Source organism: Erithacus rubecula (genome assembly GCF_903797595.1).
Source record: "Erithacus rubecula genome assembly, chromosome: 5".
Lineage (NCBI taxonomy): Eukaryota > Metazoa > Chordata > Aves > Passeriformes > Muscicapidae > Erithacus > Erithacus rubecula.
In genome coordinates this window covers 1,304,670-1,322,786 of record NC_136687.1, presented here as the reverse complement: position 1 = coordinate 1,322,786, position 18,117 = coordinate 1,304,670, and the positions used below count along the sequence as shown (strand labels likewise).

General features: G+C 48.4%; 1 protein-coding gene across 2 annotated transcripts; it reads right to left on the bottom strand.

Moving 5' to 3' along the window:
* Positions 1-7,216: 7,216 nt before the first annotated feature.
* Positions 7,217-17,325, bottom strand: LOC306802767 (5-hydroxytryptamine receptor 7-like). 2 transcript variants are annotated; one of them, XM_079307311.1, is made up of 3 exons: positions 17,203-17,325; positions 15,792-16,336; positions 7,217-8,911 (listed from the first exon to the last, which is right to left on the bottom strand). In XM_079307311.1, exons 2-3 carry the CDS (start codon positions 16,295-16,297, stop codon positions 8,134-8,136), a joined length of 1,284 nt encoding a protein of 427 aa, XP_079163437.1. In that variant the 5' UTR covers positions 16,298-16,336; positions 17,203-17,325; the 3' UTR covers positions 7,217-8,133. The 2 variants fall into 2 exon arrangements, with proteins under 2 accessions (XP_079163437.1, XP_079163438.1); XM_079307312.1 differs by lacking the exon at positions 17,203-17,325 and having other exon boundaries at positions 7,251-8,911; positions 15,792-16,354.
* Between the last annotated feature and the right edge of the window lie 792 nt (positions 17,326-18,117).

Genomic DNA, 18,117 nt, shown 5'->3' with positions numbered 1-18,117 from the left:
TCTGAGAAACACCCCTCTGTTTCCAGGCAGGATCTGTTCTTGCTCGGGGCTGTTGGCATTTTGATGTATCTTGAAGATACAGCAGAGAAGTGGCTCTTGAGAAGTGACAGCACAAAACTCTGATTAATGTCTCCAAGGAGAGTCAACCAGAACAGTTTCCTTTGAGCTGCCTCCATTTCCATATGTAGCCCAGACTTTGCCTGACAATGCTATAGAAATGTGATGCTTGGAAACAGCACGGCTCGTTATCAGGAATATTTCCCCTCCAGCCTTTAAGGAGAGATGAAAAAAACCCTCCCAAAATTTTCTATAAAATACCCTGGAATGTTAATTCCCTAATTAACAGGGCCAACACTCTCCCATGCTGTCCCTACCTGAGTGTTTAAATTCTCATTTAGGAAGGAGCATGAAAATATGAAGTTAAAAGAGTGGTGGAAAGCACAGGTGATCCTAGGACCACACTCATGACCTTTTATTGCTTCTAATTAACCACAGAATGTCCTGAGCTGGAAGGGACCCACCAGGATCATTGATCCAGCTCCTGTCCCTGCACAGACACCCCAACAATTCCACCCTGAGCATCCCTGGTGTCCAAACCCTCCTGCAGCTCTGGCAGCCTCAGGGCTGTGCCCATTCCCTGGGGAGCCTGGGCAATGCCCAGCACCTCTGGATGAGGAACCTTCCCCTGATATCCAAAATAAACCTCCCCTGACCCAGCTCCAGGTGCTGTCCCTGTCCCAGAGCAGAGACAGAGCTGCCCCTGGGGAGGAGCTGCAGACCCCAATGAGTGTTCCTTGTCTTCTCTTCTCCAGGCTAAACCAACCAAGAGACCTCAACCACTCCTGGGGCCTCCACTTTAAACCTTCCACCATTTCCCAGCCCTCCTTTGGTCACTCTCATACCTTTGCATCCTCCTTTGGTGTGGCACCAGCTCCCAAGAGGCAGCTGCAGTTTTTCTGGCCGCACTCACCCCATGGCAGCAGCTGCTGCCCAAAGCTGTGTCCTGGGAGCAGGATAACCAAGGCATTCCAGAGTCTGGGAGTGCACAAAGACATTCAGATTGTCTGCCCTGAGCAGACAAACCCCAGGCTCTGAGCAGAGCCCCCAGCCACGCTCACCATTTACGAGCTCGCGCCGCGTTGTCACACACTGTCACCAATGTCTGTCACTTGGCCACTCTCTGCCTCCCTCTTCTCCTGATTGCTGTGCTAACAGACCTCTGGTCATGCTCAAAGGGTCAGAAATCTGAAGGAAAAAAGCTGGAAAAGTGGTTCTAAATGAGGATCTCAAATTTTCTCCTCACCCTGAAGGAGTTAATTTTCATTGTCTTGAGCAAGTGCTGGGAGTTTCCAGCTGCCCCCTAGCACAGCACACGCTGCAGCCTGTAAAAATTCTGCTTTTTTTAATTGCTAGAGCAGCTCTTTGCCAAGTGGTGCAGCAGCAAAGTCCTGATGCTGCTGTCCAAGGTGCTTGTGATTGGTGGGAGGAGCAGGAAAACACCGAGCCTGGAAATAGTCTGGGATTAATGGTGGGAAAATGTTGGGAGAAGGGTGAAAAGACCTTTTGAGACTTCAAGACTTTGTCAGCATAAAACCAGAATCTGCACAGCGGCAATAGAAATAAAATATGTCATTTAAATTAAGAGCGATTAGCATGGAGCTTGGGCAACAAAAAAAAAAAAAAATTAAAAATAATAAATAAATAATCTGCCCTACTTGGAGAGGCAGGCTCAGGGTTTGGATTCATCAAATCCAAAAGGTGCTGGAACACAACATCTAGGATCCAGCACAGAAATCCTGGGAGCTTCTCCAGGTATGGTGGTGTGAACATCTCCTGACTCTGACAGGGACCAGCTCCAGGATGGGTTTTCCTGCCCACCCAGGGTGTAGGAAACTCAGAAGCTGTGTGAAAGCAAAACTTAGAATAGAAGAATGCAAGAATACAGATATGCAAGGCCAAGGAACAGTAAGGCTGTGTTTTTAAACTGTCTAGAGATAGGCCTTAGAAAAATATGTTAAGCAAGATAACAGAAAGATGCAAGTTTAATAATGAAGTTTTATCAATTAGTTTTAAACTAACAAGCATTGCTACAAGCAGGGTGTACATGTAATTTTAGTAATTGGCTGAAGCAAATGCCTGTAGGCATTTAACAATACCCTATTGGCTAAAAATCTTTTAAAAAGGACCTTGTAACAAAGAAAATTTTGGGTGTTGTTATGGTGAGAGTTTCACCATCTCCCTGTAATGAGGCTGATGCCCTGAAATAAAAGCTCTTAGATCACCACACCTGCAGCCCCATCCTGTAGAAAAAATCTGATACCAGGTGATGTTTTTGTCCAGCATTCACAGGATGTGGAGCTCACCTGTATATTTTTCATCCTCCCTCAGGCTGGATGTAGAATCCCAGAATGGTTTGGGTGGGAAGGGACCTTAAAGTTCCACACTTGTTTGTGTGGGAGCTCCAGATTAAAGCATTTCTATAATGTAATATTTCAACTCCTGCTTTCTTCTGAAATTGTGTTCTACATGTAAGATTTTGTCATAAAAAAAAAAAAAAAAAAAAAAAAGAAAAAAAAAAAAAAAAAAGAAAAAAAAAAAAAGTGGAATTTCCAGAGCTTCTCTCTGCTTCCTTCCCTGGGTGCCAGTGCTGAGAAGGGCTGGAAAAATTCCTTGGAAGTCCTCAAGGCCAGGTTGGAATAATAATGGAAGGTGTCCCTGCCTGTGGCAGGGATTGGAACTGGGTGATCTTTAAGGTTGTTCCAACCTAAATAATTCTCTAATTTTATAAAATATCCACTTTTTGCCTTAATATAATGATTTAAAGTGGTGACTTGCCCATTCATCTGGTGGTGTAGGGGTTTTGCTTAAACCATCTCAGATTAAAATAGCCAGGCTGCTAAAGATCTGGCATTGAAAACATGAAACATTTCCAGATTAAAATGGCAATAAAATAAAGAATAAGACCAATTTCTTACCTAAGGACCCAGGTGGGAAGTATCTTGTGGCTGCCTTTCAGTTTTATTGACAGGAGACTCAAAATAGCAGGAGCTTTTCCATGTGGCAGGTCAGAGATCTGTAAATCATCTTGCCAAAACAATCTGGATGATAAATCGAGTGGGAAATTAGACAAATCATCCAAATCCTAAAATACTGGAGCTGGAAGGGGAGCCTGGAGGCTTCTGAATCTGTGCCATGCTCAAAGTCAGGTTCAGAAGCAGGTCAGGCTCCTGAAGCTGAGGTTTGAATTTGGCCAAAATCCCCCTCAGTTGCCACCATCAGCCTTCTGCTTGCCAAGCTCAGCAGTGCCCTGGGCACCAGGTCCTGCTCATCCAGGGCTCTAATTTGGGGTTATCCAATCCCAGATGAAAGACTGGACATTCCTTGTGGAAAACCACGGGGTTACATTGAGCCTTGCACAGAAATCATGGATAAACAGGGAATTTCCTGAATTAAATATGGCTTGATACCTTGAACATAAGGAAGGCACATGATCCAGGCTGTCCTTGCCTTAATATTTTTCCCAAAGTATCTCCTACTGTTGAAAAAGGAGCCATGGATTGAACAGATTTTTATTTCAAAAGGAGGAACTTGGAAAAGGGCTGCAAGATCATGACTGGGTGGAGAGGGGGAACAGGGGTGATCACTCCTTCTCCTTCTTGAAGGATCAGCCAGAGCATCAAGAGCTCAGCAGGTGGTTTAAAATAGGGAAGGGAGATACTTCTTCACCTAAAAGTGATTAAATTGTGGAACTCGTTATCTCAGGATGACAGAATGGGGGAAAAAAATTAAATAGAGGGGAAGGAGAGCAGGTGTTGGAGGTTAATAAACATTCCAGGAGTGCTCCTGGCTCAGCAAGCTGCTGAATTTTTAATTGGTGGCACAGGGAAGGATTCCACAAGGTTTTTGTGGGTCTGGCTCTGTCAGAATCCAGCTCTGGTCTGTGTTCCAGGCTGGATCATTTTCCAGGCTGATCTGGTTGAAATTCCTTGTCCCCAGGAGATGGAGGAGGTGGCAGGAGTCCTGTGGAGATGAGGAACAGGGGGATTTGCTGAGCTGCTCCTGCAAATCTCTGTTAGATCCCAAAAACCTGGGATTTTTGAGCTTTCTGTGATTTCTGACACTGACCCCCAGGAGAACACTGCTTTTAGCCCGAGGCCTTGGAGAATAATTCCAAATTTGAGTTAAAATCACAGGTGTGCAGTTAAAAAGAAGTCTGTGATTCCACATCTGAAGAATTAAAAATTTAAGATTTTTATAATAGAGTGATAGGTATGGGACAAGATGGAGGATTCTTGGTGTTATCTCTTTTCAGCAGTAGTTTTTGGTTGGACAGTCAGTGCTGCACTGAGGGTCACAGGAATTATTGGGTTAAAAGTATAAATAATGCAGGTGTTAATTGTCTGTTGGACTGTTTAGCTTTAAGAGACCGTGTAGCAGCTGGATTCATCTCCATTTTACTCACTTTTAGCTGGTAGCTAGAAGTGCTACTGAACTTTCTATACTTTAAATAAGATCTAATAAACAACCAAGCCAGAACATGAGAAAATTATTTTCCTTCATGTCTTTTTTAATCCTAGCTCTAAATAAAGACAAAAAACCCTCCAAACAAACCATTAATTAAGTGGTACAAAACATCACCCCCTTACAATCCCCAGCTCTGCCTGTCAGTCCAAAGAGCTGAGTTCAAACCAGGGAGATTCAGGATTTTTGGGGAGAAACACTGGATTTTACTCCTTGGGCTTTACATCTCTTGCCTGGCTTTGCTCAGTCATTATCAAAACCCTGCAAACCCCCGTGGAGGATTTCTCAAAAAATGCCTTTTCTCCCCAGATCTCCCTTGCTGCTTTCCTGTATTTCCCCTGCACAGGAATGGAATAAAAAGCTGACTGGAGACCTATTCATTTAATGCCTGAATTAGTTCAATTTTCTCTGCCTCAGGCTCCTCATTCTTTTCCACTGTCTTGCTGTTGGCCTGCTGGGAATCTCTCATTGTCCACAAAACTTTCTCTCATCCTCCTAAATTGGTGATTTTCTCCCTGAGCTCACATTTTTGCCTAAATATGGATTCTTTCAGAGCTAATTTCTCTCCATAGTTTGCTTAGGCACACGTGTGTGTGCTAAAATCAGTTTCAAAATGGCTCAGATTTATTTTTAAGCCAGGTTGTTTTTTGGGTTTTTTTTTTACAGATGCCAAAAGCATTGATTCCTGTCTGATTAAAAAAAACCCTACAAAACCCACGGAGTATTTTCAGCATGATTTAGTGGCTCATCTGCAAGGATCTTGACTGGCTTAACTAAATGCTTGGTGCTCATTCGTGTGTGGAAAAGGCCCTGGTGGCTTTGGATGCACATTATTTTATTTAACCCAAACACAATTTAATCTTGGGGAGTTAAAAAAACAGAGTTTAGACTGATATCTCAAAGCTTGAGTCAATAACTATTGAGAAAAACAACCTATTTCATTTTTTGAAACAAAATGCTTTGTTTTGGAGCTGTCATTTTTAAATATTTTTGGATGCAGACGTCCAGAATTGTTTCTGTGAAGAGAGCTTTCTTTTTCAATTTTTTCCTTCATGTTTTTATTTTAAGCTGTAGAAGCATTTATCAGGTAATTATCGAGTGCAACAAAACATTCAATTCCAAGTCAAGGCAAACACTGATTTTTGGGGGTTTTTTTGAGACAAATAAACTGATTTGCTCGATCCTGGGCTTAGAAGAAGTTTAGGGTTTGGATCATATAGAATTCTATTCTTTCCTTTGCTCTTTTAATTCTGGAGGAGCCCTCAAACCAGGAAAAAAACCAGTTATTTATATGATTTCATTTAAAAGGTGAAACACTCATAGCTCTGTTGCAGAATGCTTTCAGAGAGTGTCAGAAATGCAAACAGAATAAGAGTGTTAGGGGGAATTAAACAAAATAATGATTTTTCAAGACTGTTTAAACACAGAAATGAATAAAACTGTGACCTTAGGCGCAGCAATAAATACACTGCAGCAGCAGAAGCAGATCCTGTGAGTGCTGGATGTGGGCTGGGCTGTCTTGGGGCTCTCCAGGCTGCCTGAGCCAGCAGCTGGTCAGTTGGGATGCTGACAGCTCTGTCAGAGGGGCAGGCAAGGAGCTGGAGCAGCGAGGGAGGGAATGGGAGCCTGCAGGAGCTTCGTGTCCTCTGGCAGGACAGGAGCAGTGACAGCTGCTGCTGAGATGTTGTGGCAGAGGAGATGCTGGCCTGGAGTGTTTTCTGGGGGAAAAAGGGGTTGGTTTTGTGAAGCAGGTCCTGAGATGGGCAGTCAGAGCGTGCCTGGCAGACATGGTGTGTGGGACTCCAGTTAAATCCTTTAGGATCATTCCTGATTAGGCTCTCCTTCAAATCTCTGCTCTGTTTTAAAGCATTTCCCTCTGGAGACAGCAGCTACAACCTCACCTGCTCTTCTGTGCAATTCTGACTCCATCTGTGGGGAATATGATCTTGGAGAACATTTGGGCACATCGCTGTGTCCATCCTCACAATTCCTGGGGACATTCCCAGTGGGCTTGAGCTGCTTCCCCAGCTGTGACCCACCAGTCCAAACTGGAAATTGCATTTCTCTAATAAAAGGGCAGGTCTGAAATGAGACAGGATAGAAATGGCTGCTGAGAAGAGGCCAAATGAGAACACAGAACACATCACAGGAGAAATATTGATGGCTAAGCCAAACTCTGCCAGGACATCCTTCACCCAGCTCAGATATGGATGAAGGCCTTGGAGTTCCTGGTGGTGCCAGAGCTGGGACTACACCACTCACACCAGATAAAGCAAATCTGGAGTAAAAAGAGCACTACAAACAACTTTCCCTGAGCCTCTGAGCAGTCTGGCTTTGACAAAAAACCCCAGAGATTTTCAACAAGCTACCCTGGAAGTGTCCCAGGCCTGGTTGGATGGGGCTGGAGCAACCTGGGATAGTGCAAGGTGTCCCTGCCCATGGTTTTTAAGATAATTTTTTAAGGTTCCTTCCAACCCACACTATGCTGGGCTTTTATGATTCTGTGATCAAATGGGCAAAGGTTTGTGGTGCTGCAAGTTTGATACTACAATGCTGATCATGAGAAAAGACAGGAAAACAAGTCCCACCACCACAAAAAAGAGTTAAGAGACGCTTTGAGGTCGGAGAGATCAAAGATTCTACACCAAAATAAGGAAGCCAAACCTTTTTTTTGGTTTTTTTTTGGGTTTTTTTTAGAAAAAGATAACATCATTCAGTGTATTTTTTCAAGCTTGCTGGACATCATACCGAAACACCGTAAAGCTGTCAGGGAAATTATATGTTTTTTCCTGTTGTCAACCAAAGCGTGCTTTTATGGAGTCAATTAGCCACAAATGATGAGCACACGTCACTTGTCTGGGAATGAATTACAGTACAACCCAATAAACACAACTGGCTTCTCTCTCTGATCATTGCCCTGACGAGGAGGAGGAGGCACCGAACTTCCCTATCCAACCATGAAGGAAACTCCGTGTGGGTTTGTGTTTCATCCTGCAAATTCCTCTCCTTCAAGTGCTGCAGTGCTACAGTGTGGGGGGAAACGGGGTCATTGGTATTTCTGCTCTGACGTGCAAACCTGGACATGAGCTCAGGGTGTGAAATGCAATTACATTGAAAAGGGTTCGGATAAGCTGGGGGGGCACGGGGGCTTGGATGTACAACGGAGCTGCTGTCGGATTCCACAGAGAAGTGCAGCCAATGTTGTCTTTACACAGAATTTTGTGTGCCCTCCACAGACCTTAGAGCCCTTTTTGAAGGTGGAGAGCCACAGTTTTATCAAGTTTTTAGGGTTTTTTTTTTTGTTTGGTTGGTTGGCTGGGTGGGTTTCTTTTCCTCTTTTTTTTTTTTAATTTTTTTAATTTTTAAACTTTAATAACAGATGGGTAAACTGAGGCACAGAAAGGTGGTGTGACTTGCCCACAGCCATTGGTACCCCCCAGGTCTTGCTCCCACCTGGAGCAGAGTGAGAAGGAAGGGCTGCTCCCCAAGTTCCCCCCGCTTGCTCCCAGGGTGAGGAGAACAGCAGCTCCTCACGGGGCGTCACTCCCAATGTCTGGACGGTTCCTGGGAGCGAGGGAAGCGAGGAGGAGAGGCAGGAGCCGGGCTCAGGCACTACAGGATGCACTCGTGCCTCTCCGTGGCTTTCAGCGCCTCGTGCATGCTGGCGGCCGAGAGCCTCCTGTTGATGTTCCTGTACCTGCAGCGCAGCAGGTTCCAGAAGGTAGTCCTCAAATCCCGGTTGAAGAAGGCGTAGATGAGGGGGTTGATGAGGGAATTGGTGTAGCCCAGCCAGAGCAGAGTCCTCTCCAGCCTCAGCGGCATGCAGCTGCAGCGGATGCCGCAGATGAACGGCCGCGCCGTGGACATCAGGAAGAAAGGCAGCCAGCAAAACGTGAAGGCCCCCACGATGATCCCGAGGGTCCTGGCTGCCTTCTGCTCCCTCTTGAAGATGGAAATGTTCTTGCGGTCCTGGCGGAGCAGCTTGGAGAGCGTGGCGCACTCCTCGGCGGCCTTGGCGCGCCGGGCGCTGTGGTGGCCGCGGGCCGAGGAGGCCTCGAGGCAGTAGACGCCCTCCTCCTCCTCGTAGTGCTTGGGCAGGTTCATGAAGCGGTGCTTCTCGGCGCTCACCTTGGCCGCCTTGTAGATGCGGCTGTACATCACCAGCATGACGGCCATGGGGATGTAGAAGGCCACGCCGGTGGAGTAGACGGTGTAGCCGAAGTCCTGGCTGATGAGGCACACGCGCTGCACCGTCACGTTCTGGGCCCAGCCGAAGAGAGGCGGCAGCGTGATGGAGGCCGACAGGAGCCACACGATGAAAACCATCTTGGCCATCAGCTTCCCGTTCTGCCTCACCGGGTAGGTGAGCGGCCGCGTGATGCCCAGGTACCTGCGGGGAGGAGAGTTGGCAGGGTTAGGAGCCGGGTGGTTTTCTTCCTTAATCAGCTGTGAGAGGATTTTGGCCCTCAGAGGGGGCAGGAAATTGATTTGCCGAATCAAAGTCTCCCCATGTGTGTGATCTCTTGAGTAAACACCACAATTGATTCCTCACTTTCTTGCAATCACAGAATGATTTGGGTTGCAAAGATCTTAAATCCCATCCCATTCCACCTCTGCCATGAGCAGGGACTCCTTCCACCATCCCAAATTGCTCCAAGCCCTGACCAGCCTGGCCTTGGACATTCCAGGGACAGGGAGTACAGAACACCAAGTGTCATTGAAGTGCTGAGTGCAGTCCAAACACTGCATGTTCTCCTGGGGAATAAAAATGCTTTAAAAAACTTAGTCTTCAGGAATAAAAAATGCTTTAAGGATTTAATTTTTCCACCATAACTATACTATATAGAGAACAGGCAACAGCTTCCTACCATGGCACATAAGTCACTCCAGAGTGTCACCCTGCCCAAGCAGACACCCAGGAGTGGGGTGGGTCATGCTCACCCCTGTGCCACAAGACTGATTCCAGATGAAGGGAATAACTCCCAGCAGTGTTTAATGGGAAGCACAACAGCCTTATCTTATTTGTTGGTGAAGAAACAACCTGCAGCTAAGATAGCCCTGGGAGACCAAGAAATCATCTTGCCTTTGGGAAGACCTGAAGATGTGTCTGGATGAGCCCTGCAAGCAAAGCTGGAGAGTGCATGATGCTGTCTGGGGGCAGTTTTTGAGCCCTTCATGACAAGAAAGCCATTGAGGAGCTGAGGAGTGTCCAGGGAATGGGACTGGAGCCCCAGGAGCAGCTGAGGGAGCTGGAAAGGGGCTCAGCCTGGAGAAAAGGGGGATCAAGGGGAAACCTTGTGGCTCTGAAACTCCCTGAAAGCTGTTGACCTCTGGAAACTCAAACAGGAATGACCCAAGCAGCTGGAACCATCTGTTCACTTGCACAGCCAGTAGCTGCTGAAGTGATGCAGTCCAGCTCTCCCTCAAGAGGAAAATGAGTGGAGTTTGGAGAAAGAGATCCCAAAAACACCTGGTGACCCACAGATTTCCCAGTCCTGATCCCTGGGGTTAGGAGTTACCTTGTTATTTGGCCTGAAAGGAGCTGGAGGCTGCAGCCACCATCAGCTCCTGGTTGTGTAAACATGAACCATCCTGTCTTTTATTGGAGGGGTTTGTGTGATAAAGAAATCATGTCAACTGTTGGTAAATTAGAATTGTAAAGCAATAAATTGGGGGGGAAGCTGGCTGCTGTCAGCCAACATTCCCCCTGGAAAACATCTGCCTGCTACTCAGATCCAATCAATCCAGCAAAAACATCAAGCTGCTCATATGGATTTCTGTTCTGTTACAGATTTTTTGATTCCAGTCTCCTGCTGCCAAGAATTTTTAGGCAGGAACACATCACCTCTTAATTGTTCTTGGATAAGTGGTGTCACTCCAGAGGGGCAGTGAGAACAGCAGTTCTATGAGTACTTTCTGCTGAAAGCTGAACAAAAAAAAGAAAATTTCTGTGGAGAATTTTACCTCTGCTGTATAATTTTTTTTTATTTTTTCTGACAGTCTTACTGTGTTAGGAGATTTTCTCTTCCCTGATTATTTCACTTTTCCAGATCATCCCTCAAGATTAGAAGATGGAAATAAAATATGGAAAAAATTTAATTTCTCCTCCCCTCCTGACTGCTAAATCAATTGAGGCACTAAAGTTTTCTCTCCTGCCTCCCTGATAAAATGGGTTTGAATTAATTCACCAAGTTATTCTTTCCTTATTTTCCTCTATATTCTTTTTTTTTTTTTTTTTTTTTTGAGCTGGCCTTCATCACAAGAACCATTCTGTGTGGCCATCTATGTTTAGAGAATTCCAGGATGGTTTGGGTTGGAATCTTCAAGATTGTCCATTTCCAACCCCTTCCCATATGCAGGGACACCTTCTGCTATCCCAGGTGGCTCCAAGCCCATCCAACCTGGACATTTGCAGGGATGGAGCACCCACAGCTTCTCTGGGCAACTCAATCCCTCCTGATGGCCCTTGGTGAGGCCAGGCTGGGAGAAAACCCTGCTCTGCTGTTGCAATTCCCAAATTAACACCCCAAATATCACCCCTCTATATCCAAACCAAGAACTTTGCCAACAAATCCATGCTGTGCTGTGTGCCCTCCTCTCCTACTTTCTCACTTCCTTTGGAAGCTGATCCACCCAGGATTTGCTGAAACCTCAAGGAATTTATGTGCTAACCAAGGAAAACACTCGGTGACAAGGTTTAACAAGCAGAAAAAGCTGACACATTTCATTGTGCAGCTGCTGGAGGAAATGGGGCCGTTTTGAGGTTTTTGTAATAATTTTGAAGCAAGCAGCAAACCCTCAAAATAGGGCAGCATTTACAGGAGGTGAGATGCCACTGACAGGCAATGCAATTCCAGGGCAATTCTCTCCCTTTGATTTTTTTTTTCAGTTTTTCTCTGTATGTGTGTGTGTGTCAGTGCTGCTAATCAAGTTTAAGGGTAATCAGGTAACAAAGACAATTCCCAGGATTTACAGGCACTTGGTGTGGATTTGCAGGGACTGATGGTGAAGCCACTCATCCCAATAAATTCCTGCCACATCCCTGATCCTGCAGATCCTGGGAGATCTGCCTAGGGGAGATTTGCACCAGCAAAGCTCATGGATGGGCAAATTCAGAGCATTTATTCTACACTCAATGGAAATAATGGAATGGGTTGGGTTGAGTTGGGTTGGGTTGGGTTGGTTGGGTTGGGTTGGGTTGAGTTGGGTTGGTTGGGTTGGGTTGGGTTGGGTTGGGTTGGGTTGGTTGGGTTGGGTTGGATTGGGTTGAGTTGGGTTGAGTTGAGTTGGGTTGGGTTGAGTTGGGAGGGATTTAAATCCCATCCAGTTCCACTCCTGGGGCAGGGACAGCTTCCACTGTCCCAAGTTGCTCCAGCCTGGCCTTGGACACTTTCAGGGATCCAGGGACAGCCACAGCTTCTCTGGACACCCTGTGCCAGGACTCACCATCCTCACATGGAAGAATTCCTTCCAAATATCCCATCTAACCCTGCCCTTGTCCTGTCTTTATATTTCCTGATGAAAAGTCCCTCTCTGGCTTCCTTACATGCCCCCTTCAATTATTGGATAATTATGCCAGGGATTAAATAATAAAAACAACCCAGATCTCTCTGAGGTGCCCCTTTCTCCATCCTGCAGCTCCAAAGATGAATCCCCACTCACACAGGAAGACAAATGAGCCCAGAATTAGGGTTTCCTTCACTCCACAGTTTTACCACAATTCCATCTGCAGCCAAAATAAGCTCTTTCCTTGATTTCCAAGCTGCTGCCATTCCTGCCTCATCCTGCTGAAGGAGAGGAGGGAACAAAAGGCAGCTGGAGGCTGCTACACCTCTGCTAAGTCAGAGTATGGAGCATCCCAGAGATCCATCCCAGATACAGAACAGGGATCTACCCAGCCTGGGAAACATTTGGATGAAGGACACAGGAAAGACAATCCAGCAAAATGCTGTGCAGTTTTCATCCCACTGACTTTTGGGAGGCATCCTTTTACTGAAGGTGACCCTAATTTGAGGCATATAATCTGATTTTGGGTGGAAAATACTTACCAGGGAAAGGGGAGAGCCCCAGCAGAGCTGCCTGGGAAATGGATGGAGAGTTTTTTTCTCCACCAGGAATGGCAGAAGTGATGTGTGGGCTTTGGGGAGCTCCTTTTGTCAGTTCCTTGGCATTTTCATGGAGAGTTTCATCAAAGCTGAGCAGCCAAAAGTGGGGATTTTTTTTTTTTTTTTTTTTTTTTTTTTTTTTTTTTGAGGGGAGGGTTTGTTTTTGGTTTGTGACATTAAAAAATCTGCAACATTGGCAGGCTTTTACATAAGGAAAATATAAGAGGAAGATGGATGTTTCTAGCATTTTTCTTTTCTGATTTCAAAGGAAATCAATCAAATCTCGCTTCAGACAAGATTAGTTCTACCAGCTTCAATCGAGAGGCTTTTAGGAAGCGCTCGGCATTAATAATCAATAACTGCAGCCTACATTTTAATAGTCCTCAACATCCTGGGCAAACCAAGCAGCTTTTCCATCTAAGCTAAGCAAAATATTGAGGACACTTCAGCCATCAATAAAAACAGGGCCTCCTCCTTGGCAGGAACAGGTCTGACAGTGCTGACCAAGTTGGATTTGGGACAGAAGCAGAGGAAATATTTCTATTTCCAGGAAGCACCAGGGATTTTCCTCTTCTTCCTCACAGGGCAGGAGGAAGAGCTGGTCCCCATCACTGGGGGAGGTTTGGGTTGGTGCCTCACTGAGATAATAATTTAATCTCTTTTGGAGCAGGTTTTTTCAGGGACTCTGCAAGCTCAGCTCTCTTTGTGCTTCTGTTTTTCGGTTGTATTAAAAAAAATTGAGAAATTGAGAATTGTGCTTTTGGAGATGTTTCCATCAAGAGTCAAACCAAAAATCCTGCCCATCCCAGGCTGAGGGGGGAAGTGGAGATCCAGGCATGATCCTGGATCCTCAATCCACCTCCACTCACTGCCTGGGAGTGCTGGGTGGATGTGGAGCAGTGATGCTTGAGACTCTGCCCTGGGATGATTCACACAACTCCCAGCCCCTTCCTGGGGATCCTTGAAGGGGAAAGCAGCAGGACTGCACCCCAGTCACCTCCTCCTCTAATGTGCACCAGGGGACATCCCAATCATTCCCATTCCCTCCTAAGCTCCAGCACAGACTGACCCCACAAACCCACTGCATTTGCAGGTTGTCCTTCCTCCCACCCAGAGCTGGGTGGGCACCACTGGAGGAACTGTCCAAGTTCTTCCCTCTGCTCGGTCCTTGCTGTTATTTCTCCTTTCCCAGCTGGAAATATATTCCAGTCAACTTCCATGCAACCACCCACCTTCCCCATCAGGCCTGTGGTGAGGGGAGGACGAAGTTCTGGGAGCAAACTGATCACAGTGCAGTTCCTGTGCCAACACATGAGGGAACAGCCCATGCCAGAAAATTTGGGCTCTTTGACAACCTCCTGGGACACAGCTTTTCCCTCCTTCCTTCCCAGGAAAGACAAAGTGACACCAAACTGCACTGTGTCCTTGGATGTGGATCTGCTCCCCAGAGTGGGGATGGGAGGGATGTGATAGAGGAGTGGAATCCATGGCAAGGATTTTTTGGGAAAGATCTCTCCTATTTGTGTGTGTTTGGAAAAATCCTGCTCCAAGGAGTGGGATGAAATGGGGTGGGATTGGTTGGTTGGGAAAGGAGGGGAAGGAAATAGGAAGAAAAGGGGAAGAGGAAGGAAAGGGGAAGAGGAAAGGAAAGGAAAGGAAAGGAAAGGAAAGGAAAGGAAAGGAAAGGAAAGGAAGGAAAGGAAAGGAAAGGAAAGGAAAGGAAAGGAAAGGAAAGGAAAGGAAAGGAAAGGAAAGGAAAGGAAAGGAAAGGAAAGGAAAGGAAAGGAAAGGAAAAGAAAAGAAAAGAAAAGAAAAGAAAAGAAAAGAAAAGAAAGGAAAGGAAAGGAAAGGAAAGGAAAATAGAAAAAAAAAACCAAGAAAAAAGAAAAGGAAAAGGAAAAGGAAAAGGAAAAGGAAAAGGAAAAGGAAAAGGAAAAGGAAAAGGAAAAGGAAAAGGAAAAGAAAAGGAAAAGGAAAAAGGAAAAAGGAAAAGGAAAAGGAAATTCTCAAGCAAAGCCTCTCTGGTTAGTGTGCAGCCACTTCCCTGCTCCTCACCCACAGGAGGAAGCACTGACACTTTTCATTCCTGCATTTCTTCCCTTCCCTCTCACAGAGTCAGGCTCCTGCCAGCTCTGAGCACACCTGCTTTTTTTCTTCCCCAAACAGGAAAATTATTAAAATAAAGCAAGTTCAGCAGAAGAGCTGAACCTTGCCTGTGCCCTGGCAGGGGTTTTTCTCTCTGCCAGCAGCTCTGAGCTGCCCAGGGCTGTGGATCTGCAGCTGCCAGGGCAGCAGTGGCTGCTGGGGGTGAAGGTTTCAGAGCAGGACTCGCTGCTGGCGTGCCCTGAGGAGGATGTCAAGCAGCACAGCAGGATTTTCTCAGTCCTTTCTGCCTTGTCACCTGCTGTCACACCTGCAGAGGTGACCAGGGAGGTGGCACAGCTGACAGGGCACATCTCAGATGTGTTTTGTGTCCCTTCCCTGAGCTGCTGCTCCCAGCCCAGCCCAGCAGTGCTGGCTCAGCCCAAAGTGACCCCCCGAGATGCCAGCACACGTCAGCCCCGGCCACCAGCTCGGCCCCGATGACGCAGCTGCTAAAATTAGAGACACCAAGGTGCTGACTTGTCCAAGCCTGGACACTTTGCCAGGCAGGCTTAGCCTTTCCCTGCCAGCCCCAGGTGTGGGAGGTGAAGCCAGCAAATCCTCACAAATGTGTTCACTGAGCTAAACCCGTGGGGATGGGATCTTGGGATGGGGTGTGGGGCGCTGCTGACGTCCCTAGCCAGGGAACAGCAGAGAATCCCACAGGATAGGCTCCAGAAGCCCTGGAATGTGAATTTCCAAAGTGCATTTGGGTTTGTTTTTTTTATTTCTTGAATAGTTTCATCTTTCTATGGAGAAGTCAGGTGCTGCTTCTCAGGAACAACCTGAAGCAGCTGCCAAAAGGGGTAAGACTAAGGAAGTGACTTAGGGAAGTTACTTGAGAAAACACCCTGAGCCCCCAGCTCTTCCAAAGGGAGGCACTGAACTCCCACAGAAAACCTTCATCACCTGGAAAAAAACACCTCCAGAAGCACACACACCCCTATGTGCCCCCAACCTCCCAGAGCACCCCGAATATCAGAACCCACCCGAGCTCGGGGCAGCAGCCCAGCCCTGCCTTACCTGTCCACGCTGATGATGCACAAGGTCATGATGGAGGCAGTGCAGCACATCACATCCATGGCGATGAACACGTTGCAGAACACCTTCCCAAAGAGCCACTCGCCCCCCACCAGGTCCGTGATGGTGACAAAGGGCATGACAGCAAAGGCCACCGACAGGTCAGCGGCGGCCAGGGACACCACCAGGTAGTTGGAGGGCTGCCGGAGCTTCTTGACGATGCACACGGAGATGATGACCAGCCCGTTGCCGGCGATGGTGGTGAGGATGATGATGGAGAGCACGGCCCCGATGACGACCTTCTCGGTGTCCCCATAGAGCAGGATCTCCTCGCCGCAGTCCGTGGCGTTGGTCAGGTTGGAGGGCGGCAGCTCGGGCTCGGCTGGGGCGGCGGGTTCCTCAGTCATGAATGGGCTGGGGAGCGCTGCTTCCCGAGCCGGCCGCTGCTGCTCTGTGCTGTCCACCAGCAGAAGGTGCTGCTCCAGAAGCCTCCTGGGTTTCAGCAGCATGCTCCGAGCTCGCCACCAGCGCTCCCCCAGCAGTGACACCTCCAGCGACAAACCAGAGCATCTTGTCACAAACAGGGCGAGGAAAATCCAATATCCTCTCATCCTCTCCCCCGCCGTCACCACTCCCCCTCCACCCCTCTCAGCTCTTGCCTCCCCAAAACTGCGGCTGCATCTCACGTGCTCTTCCCAAGTCTCCTTAAGGACACGCGTTTTGCCGGGGGATGCTTGGAGGGAGCCGCTCTCCACTTGGGAAGGAGCACGGGCTGCCCGCAACAATCTCCCTGCCCGTCCATGTGCTTTTCCAGGAGACAGAACGGGTTGTGGATCGCGTTTCCCTGCCTGACGACTGTGCCTGCGCTGTTGCACTTCTCCTCTGCATCCATACATTTAATCCCTTGCAGAGCCTCCTCTGTGGATGTGGGAGAGGATGCGACAACACGAGCCACAGCACCAGCGCGGGCACAGCCCCCGCCGCCCGCATCCCTGCCCGTGGCGCACGCAAACTTCAAAGCCGGGACCGCAAATCCCTGCTCCTGGCAAGCAGTGGCCACCCACGGGCTGTCGGTAGCCACGGGGCGCGGATCCATGGCATGCAGCAGCCCGGGGTACCACGCACAGCCCGGGCATCCCAGCTGGTTCCCGGAGCCTGAGCATCACCAGCAGCACGGCAGAGATGCTCCCACCCGCGGGATTCCACCCCTGCGAGTATTCCCGGCCATCCACAAGGCAACGTCAGGGCAGGGCTGCATCCCCTGGATGCTCCCAGCATCCCGCACAAACCCATTTCTTTTTTGTTGCTGCCGTTTTGTTTCAACCCCCCATTTTCCCCTTGAAGTTTTGTTGCAATCCAAGCCGGATCGCGGTCCCTTCCTCCCCTCCTGCGGCGATGGGGGTCCCGGAGTTACCTGTGCCGAGGGGGTGAGACATCCTCCAGGCGAGCCCCTGCGAGCTCCGGGCGGGCGAGGAAGCAAAGAGCCACCCCCGGAGCATCCTTCTCCCCTCCCCGCCCGGCCGGTCCCTCCTACCGCCCTCCCCTCGCCTCTGCCGGGCACGGACCCAGATGGTCCCTCGGAGCCCCAGGGAGGGGCAAGAGCGGGTCCGGGCTGGATCCTGCAGCGATGGGAGGCTCTGGAGGGAAAGGCTGGAAGTTGAGGAGATGCTGAGAAACCCGGCAAGTAGGGCAGGCACAGGGAAAGGCGCCCTCACCCTTGATTTTTTTAAAGGATTTTTTTACAGGAGAGGGTTTCTTTTCTGGGTCCGTGCATTTTTTTCCAGCCTTCCTGGCTTGTAGCGGGTCCCGTGTTCCTTCAGCTCCACGCTGAGGAGCAGCGAAAAGCCAGGGTGAGGCAGATCCCTAACGATGAGCCTTTCCTAATCCTGGGAAAACCGAAACGGAGACTATTAAAAAAAAAACGAAAACGAAAAACCTGGGAAAGAACCTGGAGAGATTCACATCTACTTCCCTCCCCACCAAACATTCCATGGGGATTTTGGAGCTGGGATCACTGCGATATTTCAACCCAGACGTCAGTCACAGTTCGCTGGGGTGGAAGATGCGGGGCAGAGGCATCTCCTACACGGGTTGTTCCCAAGGTCATTCCCTCGGGAGTTCAGCGCCTCTGCTGCTTTTCGGGGGATGGACAGTCCTGCATCCCTCGGGATGGGCAGCTCAGAGTGCGGGAATGTGACTGGGGAGTTTTCCCGACCCTGCCCCGAGCTCAGCGCTTCGGGAGCGAGGTGAGAATGTGACCTCAGAACACACAGGGGACAGAATCTGTGAAAAACACCTTGCGATCTCAGAGGTGACAAGCGCCGCATTA